Genomic DNA, 15,137 nt, shown 5'->3' on the forward strand with positions numbered 1-15,137 from the left:
AAAACGTTACTCCAAGTCCTCAACCCTCTTCCCTCCCCCTCAGCCTCCGCCTCACAACAACAAGTCCTCACCTTCCCTCTCCCAACTCTAAGGTGTCAATCACCTCCCCAATCCACGCCTTCAAAACCTCTCCCCATCAGTCATGGTCGCTTTTCCAACTCGCAATCGTGCGAGATTTGCGGAAAATATGTGAGCTTGAGCAAGTCCCCGGTCCTCCGTCCCCCGTGCACAACGGAGCCGTGTGTGCATTAGGGCGAGTGCCACCCATTGCTTAGACATTTCGCTTGACTCCACCCACAATTTCTAAACTACGACTGCCAATTTAGGAACCCTTTAAAATTACTCTTTAGAACCCTTCGCAAATTTTTTGGCCTTGTGGGAGGTCATGGTCAAGGCTCGTATAAGAGTGAGGACACACACAGATCACGACACAACATAACAAAGGGAACAGCAGGAGAAAGGGGAAACACCAACAGCAGGGTGGAGGGAGAAAGTAGACAGATGGACAAACAAAAGATGCAGGTAACGATGAGGGGTGATGGGTGGACAAGATGGATACATAAGCAAAATTTGGGGAGTGGTGGGGGTGGTTTAACGGGTGGAGAAAAGATCATGGTTTTGGATGGGGATTGACTTGAGATGGTGGTGAACAGCTGCCTTGAAGACCTGGTGGGAAGATTTAGATCGAAGAGAGTGGTTCCATCGAAGGTGGTTCCACAGGTGGGAAAATAGGAATAAATGAATGAAAGTGAGCAGTGCTTCTGGATTTAGGCAGTTTCACGAGGAGGGCTTTGCTGGTGGACTGCGTTCATCCTGCAGTTACCAGGGGGGAGGGAGGGGGAGGAGAGCAGGAGAGGACAAATGAAGGAGAAGGCAGAAGATGCAAGACCAGAAATGAGGCAGGAGATGATGTTGAAATTTTTGTAGGACAATTTAGCGTAGTGCGTGCAAGGTAGCTGCAATGAGAATGACATACATCTTCAATGTTCAATTGTAAAATGCATATGACTAGATTCCTGAAGTGGCGCTGTTTTCCAATATTTAAACATGCGCGCGCACACACACACACAAACACACACACACACACACACACACACACACACACACACACACACACACACACACAGACACAGACACAGACACACAGACACAGACACACAGACACACAGACAGACACACAGACAGACACACACACAGACACACACACAGACAGACACACAGACAGACACACAGACAGACACACAGACAGACACACAGACAGACACACAGACAGACACACAGACAGACACACAGACAGACACACAGACAGACACACAGACAGACACACAGACAGACACACAGACAGACACACAGACAGACACACAGACAGACACACAGACACACACACAGACAGACACACAGACAGACACACAGACAGACACACAGACAGACACACAGACAGACACACAGACAGACACACAGACAGACACACAGACAGACACACAGACAGACACACAGACAGACACACAGACAGACACACAGACAGACACACAGACAGACACACACACAGACACACAGACAGACACACAGACAGACACACACACAGACACACACACAGACACACACACAGACACACACACAGACACACACACAGACACACACACAGACACACACACAGACACACACACAGACACACACACAGACACACACACAGACACACACACAGACACACACACAGACACACACACAGACACACACACAGACACACACACAGACACACACACAGACACACACACAGACACACACACAGACACACACACAGACACACAGACAGACACCTACTGAAGATGACTGCAGGTGATGTGATCACATGAGTCGATGGAACATAAATGGGGTCACTCACACGATAAACAATCGAACAATGTATTGTGTGTGCATTTATATTGTGTTCATGAAAGACAAATGCTTGTGTGTTCATTGCACATACTATGTATTTCTCAGCATCTACTGTATTCTTTAAACAAACAAACAAGCAAAAAATTGGTTGTGGTCCTGCTCACGGTGGGAGGCTTGCATCCATGGAGACGGATTCATGGGCTTGTTGATGGGTGTGTGGGTGAGGTGTGGAAAGGAGAAAGATGAGATGGAGAGAATGGGAACATGTGCCATGTGGTTCACTTGCTGGCCTCAGCTAGTGCCTTTCTGTCCCTTGACCCCACCCCCTAAAAAAATATACATATGATGGCAACACCTCGGGCCTTTGTAAATTGCTCATTTAATTTGACAATAATTTAGCTTGTGGACTGAGAGCTCCATATTTATTGTGTCATGCATATTTCTTTCTCTATTAAATTTTTTTTCCCATTCATTATATATTGTAATGATGCAAAAGTTTTCGTTTTTACTCACAACACCAACCAATTACACTTGAAAGTAACAATGGATAATAAGATAACAAACTGAGAAGAATATTATTTGCAAGCTTGGGTAACTGAAATATGGACCACATTGGTACATATTGCAGATAGCTCTGAAAATGCTCAATGGTACATGATACACATTGTCGTCCTTGCTCTGTTGTCTTCAACACAGCGGCCCAGCTCAGCCAATCGGCTCATCTTGCTCTGCAGCTGCCCTATACTGTGCTGGGTCTTGGTCGCAGTGCCAACTTTATTGACCACTTGGTAGTGGGCATCCCACGTCCAGCTGGTGAAACGGTGAGCATCCCACCCACGTCTCCTCATTTTGTACATTTCTGCCTTTTGGAATACAGTACAGTACTAATAAATGTAATATCCTTGCCCTTTTTAACTCAACTGGACTACCGTCCAGTTGAGTTCATCACATACTGAACCCTCTGGCGTCCGCCGTCTGTCGTCGTCGTCGTCGTCGTCGTCGTCTGTCGTCTGTCGTCCGTTAACTTTTCGACGTTAACACTCCAGCGTCCACAAATATCAATCGATTCTGATCAAACTTAACATGCAGCATCCTTACCCCAAGGACCAGGTTGGTATTACATTTCAGCCCGATCCATTATAAAATGGCGGACTTAGGCGACCATTTTGGTTTTGGTCATGAAAACGACGTTAACACTCTCGCGTCCACAAATATTAACAGATTTTGATCAAACTTAGAATGTTTAACCCTTACCACACAAGGTAGGATGCTATTGCATTCCAACCCGATCTGTCACAAAATGGCCGCCATAGACCGCCATATTGTTTTCAGCTCCGAAACGACGTTAAGACTTTAACGTCCACAAATATTTATGGATTTTGATCAAACTTGGTGTGTGAGACTCTTACCACACAAGGTAGGTTGCTATCGCATGTCAACCCGATCTGTCACAAAATGGCCGCCATAGGCCGGCATATTTTTTTCAGTTCTTAAGAAAAGCACAAGAATTTATGACTTTAAAGTTGTCCAGTCAGTTCAGTTGAGTTCTGCTTCCTGGAAGCTCTAGTTATACTTTCATTTTACCCTCTCAGATGTTACTGTTTACAACTAGCAACATGACAGTTCCCTCGTAATTATTTTCTCTTTGCAGCTTTGGCATTGTCTCAAGGCACTATGTGCAGGGTGTTCAAAAAGAAACCCAACATGTTGCACAATGCGTGTTTATGGATGCTTTTGCAAAAATGAGTTTCTTTTCGAACACCCTGTATATAATGTCGTGATAACTTTGACGAAACAATCAGTGCAGTTCCTTCTTTTCATGAAAGGGACCAGCAAATAGCTGTGGCAAAGTGTTCTCAGTTGAGCTTCTTGGTTCTGCATTATCCGCAATTAAAACTGCTTGGATAAAGCATCATTTTGGGGTGCCCTGTATTTTGGAAGGGCTGTGAAAGGGATGATGTAAAATCTTCTTTAGTTTTCTTTTTTTTCTGTTTTGAAGTATGCCACCTGCTTGCATTTTGGAAAAAGATATCGAGATCATTATCGAAGACAAGTTTTGGAGCTATCTTCGTAAAACTTTTCGTAATATGTGAATTTATTTGAGATATTTCCACGACTGGTACTTGTTACCTCCACCACCGAAGGTGGATGGAGGTTATGTTTTCACCCTGTCCATTTGTCTGTTTGGTTGTTTGTCTGTCTATGAAGAGGATATCTCAAAAAGTTGTTGACGGATTTGGACGAAACCTCATGGGCAGGTTGGGTTTGTGACGAGGAAGAGTTAATTCAATTTTGGTGAAGATTCGATTCCAGATGAGATAATTTTTAGTGATTCTTCACCATTGACAGGTGCAGTTCATCTCCATCAATAACTGCAAATCCCCCACTGCTCCCCTCCCCCAAGGTGTCCCCCAAGGTTCAGTTCTTGGCCCCCTCCTCTTCATCCTTTACCTGTCCCCCCTCGGTCACTTAATCCGCCGTCATGGTCTCCAATTCCACTGCTTCGCCGATGACATCCAGCTTTTCATCTCCACCAAGTCCATCTCCACCGCCACCCACTCTATCCTGACAAACTGCATCACTGAAATAAAATCCTGGCTTCAAATCAACTTCCTCAAACTTAACTGTGATAAATCTGAAATAATCATCATTGGCCCAAAAACGCTCACCAAGTCCACCCATAACTTTGCCCTCAACATCGACGGTTTCCCAGTATCCACCTCCCCTCACATCCGGAATCTTGGCATCATCTTTGACCAAACCCTCTCCTTCGACAAATACACTAAACAGATCACAAAGACAGCCTTCTTTCACCTGAAAAACATCGCCCGTCTCCGTCCATCCCTCTCCTCCGTGGCTGCAGAAACCCTCATCCACGCCTTCATCACTTCCCGTCTGGACTACTGCAATAGCCTCCTTTATGGTTCACCCTCAACAATCACCAATAAACTCCAATACATTCAGAACTCCGCTGCCCGTCTACTCACCCATTCCCGGACCCGTGACCACATCACCCCCGTCCTTTACAAGCTTCACTGGCTCCCCATCTCCCAGAGAATCCAGTACAAAATCCTCCTCTTGACCTACAAAGCCCTCCATAACCTGGCCCCATCCTACCTGGCTGACCTCCTCTCCAGACACACTCCCACCCGCAACCTCCGCTCTGCTGGTACCAACCTCCTGACCCCCCCCCCCATCCGGACCAAATTTAGATCCTGGGGGGACAGGGCCTTCTCCATCGCTGCTCCCACCCTCTGGAACTCGCTACCTCACACCATCAGAGACTCCTCCTCACTCACCACATTCAAAACATCACTCAAGACCCACCTGTTCAACACTGCATTCAACATTTAACCCACAGCATCTAACCCCTGACTATCTCCTCTCCTTCTCCCTCCTTTGTGCTTTGAATATTTCCCTATTGATTCTTCTTTTTTTGCAATTGTTTTTATGTTTTGCTATGCATTATGTTTTGCACTCTGTCAAAGCGTCTTTGGGCTTCCTGAAAAGCGCTATATAAAATAAATGCATTATTATTATTATTACTATTGAGTGCTAGGGCTAAAACCGATATATAGCACAATATCTCAAAAGGTTGTGGAGAGATAAGCAAGAAAGTTGTTGTGCATTGCATGATACTTGTGAAATCCGAATAAACAATAGTTGTCATGGTAACTGCAATTTGATAATTTTGAAAATTTGACCTATCGTGTTTTACACAATTGGTTGTTGTGCATAACAAATTTGGCTGATACATTTTCTGGAAAACACAAATTCTGTTCAACCGAGCAGAGTACCCAGCGTCCAGGTGGATCGAGATTACACATTGCTTGCTGAAAAAAGTATAGTGTGTATATGCAAGAAGTCTTTGTATATGTTTGTGTGATATGTATCTAAAGGAGTCTAAAGGTCTACAGGTATAAAGGGTCTGTGCTCTTATGGTTCTAAGGGGTCCAAAGGGTATTTTCCAATAGTAGTTAGGATTTAAAGGGCCTGAAGCAGTGTAATTGATCCAGGGGGTCCAAAGGGTCTAAAGGTTGTAAGGAATCTAAAGGGTATGTTCCAATAGTAGTTATGGGTCTAAAGGTCTACAGCGTCCAATGATCATGGGGTTTAAGCAATCTAAAAGGGTCTAAAATGTCTAAAGGGTGAAGGGGTCCAAGTGACCTAAATGGTGTAAAGGTCTTAAGGGGTCTTAAAATTAGAGGTCGACTGATTATGGGTCTTTCAAGGGCCGATGCCGATACCAATATTTAGAGAGCAAGGGGGCCAATGACCAATATAATGCCGATATAAGCATCTGATAAAACAATTTAATACTACCAAGAATGACCGCACTCAGTGGCGGATCCAGACATTTTTTCAGGGGGCTTCACTTGCGGTTGAGATTTTCACAGATCACAAAATGTACCTCCAGGCCTTATTCAACTGGATGTCTTTGCCGTTTATTTTTCAATTGATAATATTTAGCTGAAAGAGAGATGTTGTCATCAATAGTGATGAATGTAAGCTTGTGCCAGCCAGCCTACTGAGTGAAGTGACAGTTTACTATGTGTACATCGTTAGCTCTTGTAGTCCACTAGCTCTACTAAAGGATGTCCAGAAAACTCCATTCTTCATGGATTTCGCCTTGTAAAGTCATCAATGGTGACATTCAGGTCTAAGTCCACACCATCATTTAAAAAATTATTGTATCTGGATCGGGATTCGGATCTTCACCAAAATTGAATCACTTTGTCCTTGTCACACACACAACCCCACCACCAGATTAAATCCAAAATCCATCAATAACTTTTTGAGATATCCTGCGCACAAACAAACTGACAGGGTTGAAAACATTACCTCCGTCCATTGCAGATGGTAGAAGTACGTATGGTAGTGGCGGAGGGAGGGTGAGGTGGGGATTGGGGGTGTAGGATCCACCCTTGGCACTGTGGTCACAACCTGCGACAAAATCAGGTAAGGGGCCAATTGGGAAGCACGCATTTAAAGCATACTTCCAAGATTAAAGAGTGATTGGGAAACACACATTTAATGCGTTATTAAAAGATTATGTCGACACCTCATGCCCATGACGACCTCCGCCACAGTTTTATCAGAATGAGCTGATTTGTCACACGGTCATGGATTGCTTAACCCCAACATGAGGCCGTTCAAAAATTGCGTAATGCTATTTTTTTTAGGGAGCTACGTACCGTACGTGCTGACCAGCTTGATTAAACCTTACTAATGATTTTTTATTCAACGTTGATTAGAGTTTTTGGAGAACCTCATCATGAGTAATGATGGATCAAACCAAACAAAGCCAATGGAAATCTGAAGAAAAAAAACCCTGGGCAGTGTATAATGAGCAGAGGCATACAGGGCTGATGTCTTAGGCCCACCAGAAAACCAATATAGCCGCCATGTTATTTTTGATGGGTGCCATAGCCATGGTAGGTGGAGTCAAGTGACATATGTGGGTGTGGTCCTCTAGCAGCTGCACGACCAATGGGTGCACATTTCAAAAAATGACCCCCAACAAGAACCACAACAAAAACATTCATGTGGAGCTTGTGTAGATCTGTGACATGTCACAGGTAAAAAATGGTAATTACACAAAATTGTTGAACTTAAATTAACAAATTTAACACAACATATTATTTACTCAAAAACAAAGAAAAGTATCGTTCCATTGTAAACAGTAGCATTTATTTCCAGTAAGTCTGCTACTCATCTTTTTAAATTAGAAAACATATGAAACCAAAGCAAAAAAAATGGGAAAAACTTTGGAGAATATTTGAATATAAAAAGTTTTGGAGTGTTTGTGTGAACAGCAGCATTTTCTTCAGTTGGGCTGCACGCTACATCGTATCATACTAAAATACGGAATTTGGTGTCTGCCTGTCTGTCTGACCACTATACATTCAGTCGTTCCTCATCCATTCTCAACCAAACTTGACAGGAGGATTAAGGGTCACACGATGGAGGTTGTATCGACTTGATTTACGTCCTCCCCCTACCCCCACTACCCAAGGGGGATTTCTGCCTTGGGCAAACACTGTGTTGAGGTGCATAAATAACTTATCGTGCTGCCTTACAAGGCCATTATCCCCTCCCCAACGGGTTTTTGTGACGTGCGATATTGCCCCCCGACACATTTGCAGAAGTACATTTTATTATAAGAAATTTAAAAATATTATAAACCACAAACAAGTACGATTACCTTTTTAAACAGTCACTTCTGCTGCTTTGGCGGAACACTAAACTGAAAGAAATTTGGAGGAATCCTGTTATCCTTGAGGCACTCTATGCTTATCGCGGTCACCACAGGTGAATGTGGACCTGAGCCTAGATGTACTATTCATATATATATAAATACACACAGTGCATTCAGAAAGTATTCAGACCCCTTCACTTTTTTCACATTTTGTTATGTTGCAGCCTTATGCTGAAATCGTTTAAATTCATTTTTTCCCTCATCAATCTACACGCAATACCCCATAATGACGGAGAGAAAACATGATTTTAGAAAGTTTTACAAATTTATTAAAAAAACAACTGAAATATCACATTGACATAAGTATTCAGACCCTTTGCTATGACACTTGAAATTTAGCTCAGGTGCCTCCCATTTCTCTTGATCATCTTTGAGATGTTTCTACATCTTGATTGGAGTCCACCTGTGGTAAATTCAATTGATTGGATATGCTTTGGAAAGGCACACACCTGTCTATATAAGGTCTCAAAGCTGACAATGCATATCAGAGCAAAAACCAAGCCATGAGGTCGAAGGAACTGCCTGCAGAGCTCAGAGACAGGATTGTGTCGAGGCACAGATCTGGGGAAGCCTACAAAAAAAATCTCTACTGCATTGAAGGTTCCCAAGAGCACAGTGGCTTCCATAATTCTTAAATGGAAGAGGTTTGGAACAACCAGGACTCTTCCTAGAGCTGGCCGCCCGGCCAAACTGAGCAATCGGGGGAGAAGGGCCTTGGTAAGAGAGGTGACCAAGAACCCGATGGTCACTGTGGCTGAGCTCCAGAGATCCTGTGTGGAGATGGGAGAAACTTCCAGCAGGACAACCATCACTGCAACACTCCTCCGATCTGGGCTTTAAGGTAGAGTGGCCAGACGGAAGCCTCTCCTCAGTGAAATACACATGAAAGCTCGCTAGGAGTTTGCAAAAAAGCATCAAAAGGATTGTCATACTGTGAGAAACAAGATTCTGTACGTAATTTGGACCCACTTTGACCCCTCCCCCCCATACGCTCCCTTAGACCCCGACTTTTTTTTAATGCCGTGAACAAACTGTGGTACATTATGGGTGATGAAGGTTGTGGTCAAGTTTCATCAAAAGTGTTTAGTTTCGGGAAAAAAAAATCCAGTGTTTACATACTGACTGACTGACTGACAGACTCCTCACGATGCTAATACCTCACCTGAACTATGTTCCAGGTGAGCTAAAAATGATACTGAAGGAGCTGGGGCTCCCACGTCGATCAGAAGAATGGACGCGACAAAAAGCTGGAATTCATCTGAGTTGCTTTATTGAAATCAAACACTCAGGCACTCTGAAAACCCGTTTATCGGTCAGCAATATATATCTATTAACCCAGGGGGTTTGCCCAGGCCCGGCGCCAGGGGGCGTGGCCCAGCGTCCTGGCTGCGGCCTGGCAAGTTGAGGGCGAGCCTGCCCGGGCATGCCCGGGCATGCCCGGGCGTCCCGACCGAGGCCTGGCAAGTTGAGCGCGGGCCTGCCCGGGCGTCCTGGACGAGCCCGGCATGGTGATCGCTCCGCGTCCTTGATAGGTGCAAGGCGATTGTGAAACCCCAGCGGCAGCCGCTACACACGTCCCCCCAGAATCGACTTGCACCGGCAGGGTCAACTTGAGGGGGGTCCTGATGACCCGGCCGAAGCGACCCCTGGCGGGTCGTGGGAGGGGGTCCGGTGAGGTGGTGGGCGGTCGAGTGGGGGGCCCCGTGGACGGGGGGCGGCCTCGCCGCGGCGGAAGGGCCACCCGTGGTGGGTGGTCGACGTCCACGTGCGCCGGCTTGAGGCGGTCCACTGTAATCCGGTCCGACCTGCCGCCGATGTCGATGACGAACGACTTGTCGTCCCGTCGTAGCACCCGGAAGGGCCCGTCGTATGGCGGCTGGAGTGGCCACCGATGTGCGTCGTGACGCACAAAAACATACTCCGCTGTGCGGAGTGCTGGGGGGGCGTAGGACTGGGAGTCACCGTGGTGGGATGTCGGCACGGGGGCAAACCGTCGGGCGGCCTCCTGGAGGTCCAAGCGCTGGTGAGCTGCGGACCAGGGACTGGTAGCGTCGGGCACGAATTCGCCCGGGACGCGTAGCACCTGGCCATAGACCAGCTCGGCGGTGGATGCCTGGAGGTCCTCCTTGGGGGCCGTGCGAAGGCCCAAAAGGACCCACGGCAGCCGGTCGGCCCAACCGCCGTCTTGAAGGCCGGCCATGAGCGCGGCCTTCATGGAGCGGTGGAATCGCTCGCACAACCCGTTTGCTTGGGGGTGGTAGGCCGTAGTACGGTGGAGCTTGACCCCCAGGTTGCGGGCGACCGCGCCCCACAGCTCGGAGGTGAACTGTGGTCCGCGGTCTGACGAGATGTCCGCCGGTGCGCCGAAGCGGGCGACCCAGGTGGCGATGAAAGCCTGCGCCACGTCGGCGGTGGTGGTGGAGACGAGGGGAACGGCCTCCGGCCACCTGGTGGTCCTGTCCACCATGGTGAGCAGGTGTGTGAACCCCCGTCATGGGGGGAGGGGGCCCACCAGATCCACGTTGACGTGGTCGAAACGTCGTTCGGGCACGGTGAAAGGTGCCAGCGGGGCCTGGGTGTGTCGGTGGACCTTGGCCCGTTGGCAGGCCGTACAGGCGCTGGTCCAATCGCGGACGTCCCGACGAAGGCCGTGCCAGACGAAACGCGCCGACACCAGCTTCTGGGAAGCTTTCCGGCCCGGGTGGGAAAGGCCGTGGAGGGAGGCGAAGATGCAGCGTTGCCAGGTGACGGGCACGATGGGGCGAGGCTGGCCTTGGGAGACGTCGCAGAGCAGGACAGTGTCCGCGCAGGGGATGTCGGCCAGGCGGAGGCCCGTGTCCGCCGCCCGGAGGGCTTGCACCGTGGAGTCGGTGGTTTGGTCCGCCGCCATAAGCGCAAAATCCACGCCCAGGTGGACCGCGTTCGCGCTGGCCCGGGAAAGACAGTCGGCCACGGCGTTGTTTTTGCCGGCGACGTGCCGGATGTCCGTGGTAAACTCCGACACGGCGGAGAGGTGGCGCTGTTGGCGGGCCGACCATGGCTCCGTGACCTTGGCCATGGCGTAAATCAACGGCTTGTGGTCGACGAACGCCGTGAAAGGTCGGCCCTCCAGGAGGTGGCGGAAATGGCGGACGGCCAGGTGTAGACCGAGGAGCTCCCGGTCAAACGTGCTGTATTTGAGCTCGTTCGGCCGGAGCTGCCGGCTGAAAAAAGCGAGTGGCTGCCAAACCCCGTTCACCCATTGCTCATGTACGGCGCCCACCGCGTAGTCGGAGGCATCCGTGGTGAGGGCGATGGGAGCGTTGAGCACCGGGTGAGCGAGCAGTGTTGCGTCGGCGAGGGCCCGCTTTGAGCGTTGGAAGGCCGCATCCATTGCTGCGGACCAGGCGATGTCGTGCTTGGCCGGCTTGCCCCGGAGGGCGTCGTAGAGGGGCCGCATGAGGTGAGCAGCGCGGGGCACGAAGCGGTGATAAAAATTCACCATTCCCAGGAATTCCTGCAGGGCCTTTATGGTGCGGGGACGCGGGAACGTGGTGATGGCCTCGACCTTGGTTGGCAGCGGCACGGCCCCGTTCCTGGTGATGTGGTGGCCCAAAAAATCAACGGCCGTCGTGCCGAAGTGGCATTTGGCCGGGTTGACGATGAGGCCGTGCTCGCTGAGGCGCTCGAACAGTGTTCGGAGGTGGAGGAGGTGCTCGGCCCGGGACGTGCTGGCGACGAGGATGTCGTCCAGGTAAACGAAAAGGAACGGCAGGTCACGCAGCACGCCGTCCATCAAGCGCTGGAACGCCTGAGCCGCGTTCTTGAGACCAAACGGCATCCGCAAGAATTCGAATAAGCCGAACGGCGTGATGACTGCCGTTTTAGGGACGTCGGCCGCCCTGACAGGTACCTGGTGATATCCCCGTATGAGATCAATTTTCGAAAAAATGACCCGTCCCGCCAGACGGGCGGAGAAGTCTTGGATATGCGGGATCGGGTACCTGTCGGGGGTGGTAGCGTCATTCAGACGGCGGTAGTCGCCACACGGGCGCCATCCACCCCCCGGCTTTGGCACGATGTGCAGTGGCGAGGCCCACGCGCTATCGGAGCGCCGCACGATGCCGAGGTGCTCCAACGCGTCGAATTCGGCCTTCGCTACGGCGAGCTTGGCTGGGTCGAGGCGGCGGGCCCTGGCGTAGACCGGCGGGCCCGTGGTTGGTATGTGGTGCTCGATCCCATGCCGTACTGCGACGGCCGAAAACGTCGGCCGCGTGAGGGCCGGGAACTCCGTGAGCAGGCGAGCAAACTCGTTCGCCGACGGGACGGTGCATGCCAGCTCGGTCGGCGCGGAGCTGCTCAATGTGCATACCAGGGAGCTGAAGGTTTCAGCGTTGATTAAACGACGCCGTTGGACGTCCACCAGCAGTCCGTGTGCGCAGAGGAAGTCGGCGCCTAGCAGAGCCACGGGCACGTTGGCGGTTACAAACGTCCAAGCAAAGCGTTGGCCGCCGAAGCAGAGGGTGACGTTGCGCGGGCCGAAGGTGCGGATAGTCGATCCGTTGGCCGCAACTAAGGAGGGGCCGCAAACCGCGGATTGCCTGTCCTGGTCAGAGGCGGGTATGACGCTCAGTTGGGCGCCGGTGTCGCACAGGAAGCGCCGTCCGGACGCTTTATCCGTGATGAACAGTAAGTTGCCCGTATGGCCGGCGCTCATGGCTGGTAATGAACGCCGGCCCGGCCGTTTCCCGGCCTGCCGAAGGTGCACGGGGGTCGGCATGTCCGGGCCTTTTGTCCGAACCTGGCATGATAGTAACACCACGCTTGGTCGGGTGGAGGTGGTCGGCACGGTAGAGCGGCCGCCAATTGCGTCGGCAGTTCGGCCGTCGACCGTGCCGGGTGCTTGGGCGCCATGGTTGTTGCGTCGGACGGTGGTGGGTCCCATGTCGCCGCTGCGATGCGCCGTCCTGCAGCGGAGATCTTGTCGGCTTCTCTGGCAAGGGCCCGGGGATCTGTGATCGTCGTGCTTGCCAGGGCGAGGCGTACCGGGTTAGGCAGCTGACGGAGGAACAGCTCCCGGAACAGGAATGCCGGAGAGTGCTCGCCGAGCAGTGAAAGCATGTAGTCCATTCGCTCGGAAGGGCGCGTGTCGCCGAGCTCAGGCAGTTCGAGCAGGCGCCGTGCGCGTTCCGCCGATGGGAGGGCGAAAGCATCGAGGAGAAGCTTTTTAATCGCGCCGTATTTGTCAGCGGCTGGCGGGCTTTCGAGGAGGCTCAGGGCGCGGGCCGCTGTAGCCGACCCGAGCGCAGCTACCACATGGTGGAAGCGGGTGTCGTCGGCCGTGATGCCTCGCAGGGCGAACAGGGACTCCGCCTGTGCGAACCAAACCGCCGCGTGAGCCTCCCAGAAGGTAGGCAGTTTAAGGGCGACTGCCGTGTCCATGTCGATAGGTCACCAATGAAGGAGCTGGGGCTCCCACGTCGATCAGAAGAATGGACGCGACAAAAAGCTGGAATTCATCTGAGTTGCTTTATTGAAATCAAACACTCAGGCACTCTGAAAACCCGTTTATCGGTCAGCAATATATATCTATTAACCCAGGGGGTTTGCCCAGGCCCGGCGCCAGGGGGCGTGGCCCAGCGTCCTGGCTGCGGCCTGGCAAGTTGAGGGCGAGCCTGCCCGGGCGTCCTGGACGAGCCCGGCATGGTGATCGCTCCGCGTCCTTGATAGGTGCAAGGCGATTGTGAAACCCCAGCGGCAGCCGCTACAATACCATTTTAACTGTCATTAAGCTCCAAATCCGCTTCTTCCTCGTCCTCCCTGAAACACCGGTCTTTTAACCCTTTGAGTACGGATGACGTCCAGTGCCGCAACCCGCGAAAAAGTTTTGTGTACGGATGATGTTACTACACGTCATCGACTCTACCTATAAATAGATCGTCAGTACGTGGTTGCATTCCCGTACCAAAATGCCAATTTAATCCCGTTTTATCAAATTTATCGAGGTTCGAGAATTTTTTTAAAATTTGTTTAGGTTGCTGCGGATCCTGGGATTATCAAAAAAAATCTCGTACTCAAAGGGTTAAAACAGGTATTTTATGATGAAATGGACACAAATTTTTGATCCAAGTGAATCAATTATTAGCTTTCCAACTGTATCGTTTTTTTTTAAACATACGACAGCAGAACTGAAATTTTTTTTTTTAATAAAAAGCGTGACGGACGGACAGGCACTGCTCCAATATTTAGTAATAGATTTATTGTTGGTTTTCTGAAGGATTGCATTCTGAGATACCATCTAGATACAGTGTGTACATGTCTTTCCTTATATTTAATCTTGTACAATGTGGTCGTTGCTCAGTGAATGAAATGAAACATTTTTAAATTGAGAATATCTCAAATGTATCGATCAACAATTGCAATAGTTGTTACAATAATAGCTTATAATTTCCTGTTTGGCCCTTCCCTAATTACATAGACAGGGCCCTGTGATATATTTTGTAAGAAAGACCTTTAACATGGTACTGTCTGTGTACATCACGTTTTGCTATTTTTAAATAAAGTCAAGGCTCATTAATAGCTGAAAAGTAAATGCCATGCAGATATAATTGTTGTTGCCATCACCATGTTGCAATAGCCTTTTCCCTGTGTTTGCTTGTGCAAGATTAAAATATGAATTTGCTTATCGTGACATTGTCTTTTACCAACATGTGCTCTCGGGCTTATATAAAGTCGCCTTTCCTCTTTATGCTCATGAAATCGGCCCCACACGACGTATTACTTGTGTTCCAGGACCTAAGGAAACAAGCATGGATGTCGATAATTCCCAACTCGCAGCTCATCGTTATCCCTTACCCCAATGATGAGCCACACAGGTATATACATGCATGACTGCTGTACTCCTTTGGCTTTCACCTTGTAAAATCCTGGCTAGAAATACTGTACACATAAAACAGAACGATTTTTTTTGCCACATTTCTGTTTATATTGCTCTGTGCTAATTTCCAATCGATTATTATCTGTT

The 15,137-nt window shown here is 49.6% G+C and overlaps 1 protein-coding gene across 2 annotated transcripts in view; it reads left to right on the forward strand.

The window, feature by feature from the left end:
* The window catches only part of ITFG1 (integrin alpha FG-GAP repeat containing 1), a 220,484-nt gene that overhangs the window by 157,622 nt on the left and 47,725 nt on the right, over positions 1-15,137 (forward strand). For both annotated transcript variants that reach the window (XM_068128708.2, XM_068128709.2), the window contains exons 15-16: positions 2,572-2,696; positions 14,906-14,988. In XM_068128708.2, the coding sequence (XP_067984809.2) occupies positions 2,572-2,696; positions 14,906-14,988 (208 nt within the window). The remainder of the gene's footprint in view (positions 1-2,571; positions 2,697-14,905; positions 14,989-15,137) is intronic.

This window comes from Myxine glutinosa, chromosome 9, assembly GCF_964187855.1.
Source record: "Myxine glutinosa chromosome 9, kmMyxGlut1.1, whole genome shotgun sequence".
Taxonomy (NCBI): Eukaryota; Metazoa; Chordata; class Myxini; order Myxiniformes; family Myxinidae; genus Myxine; species Myxine glutinosa.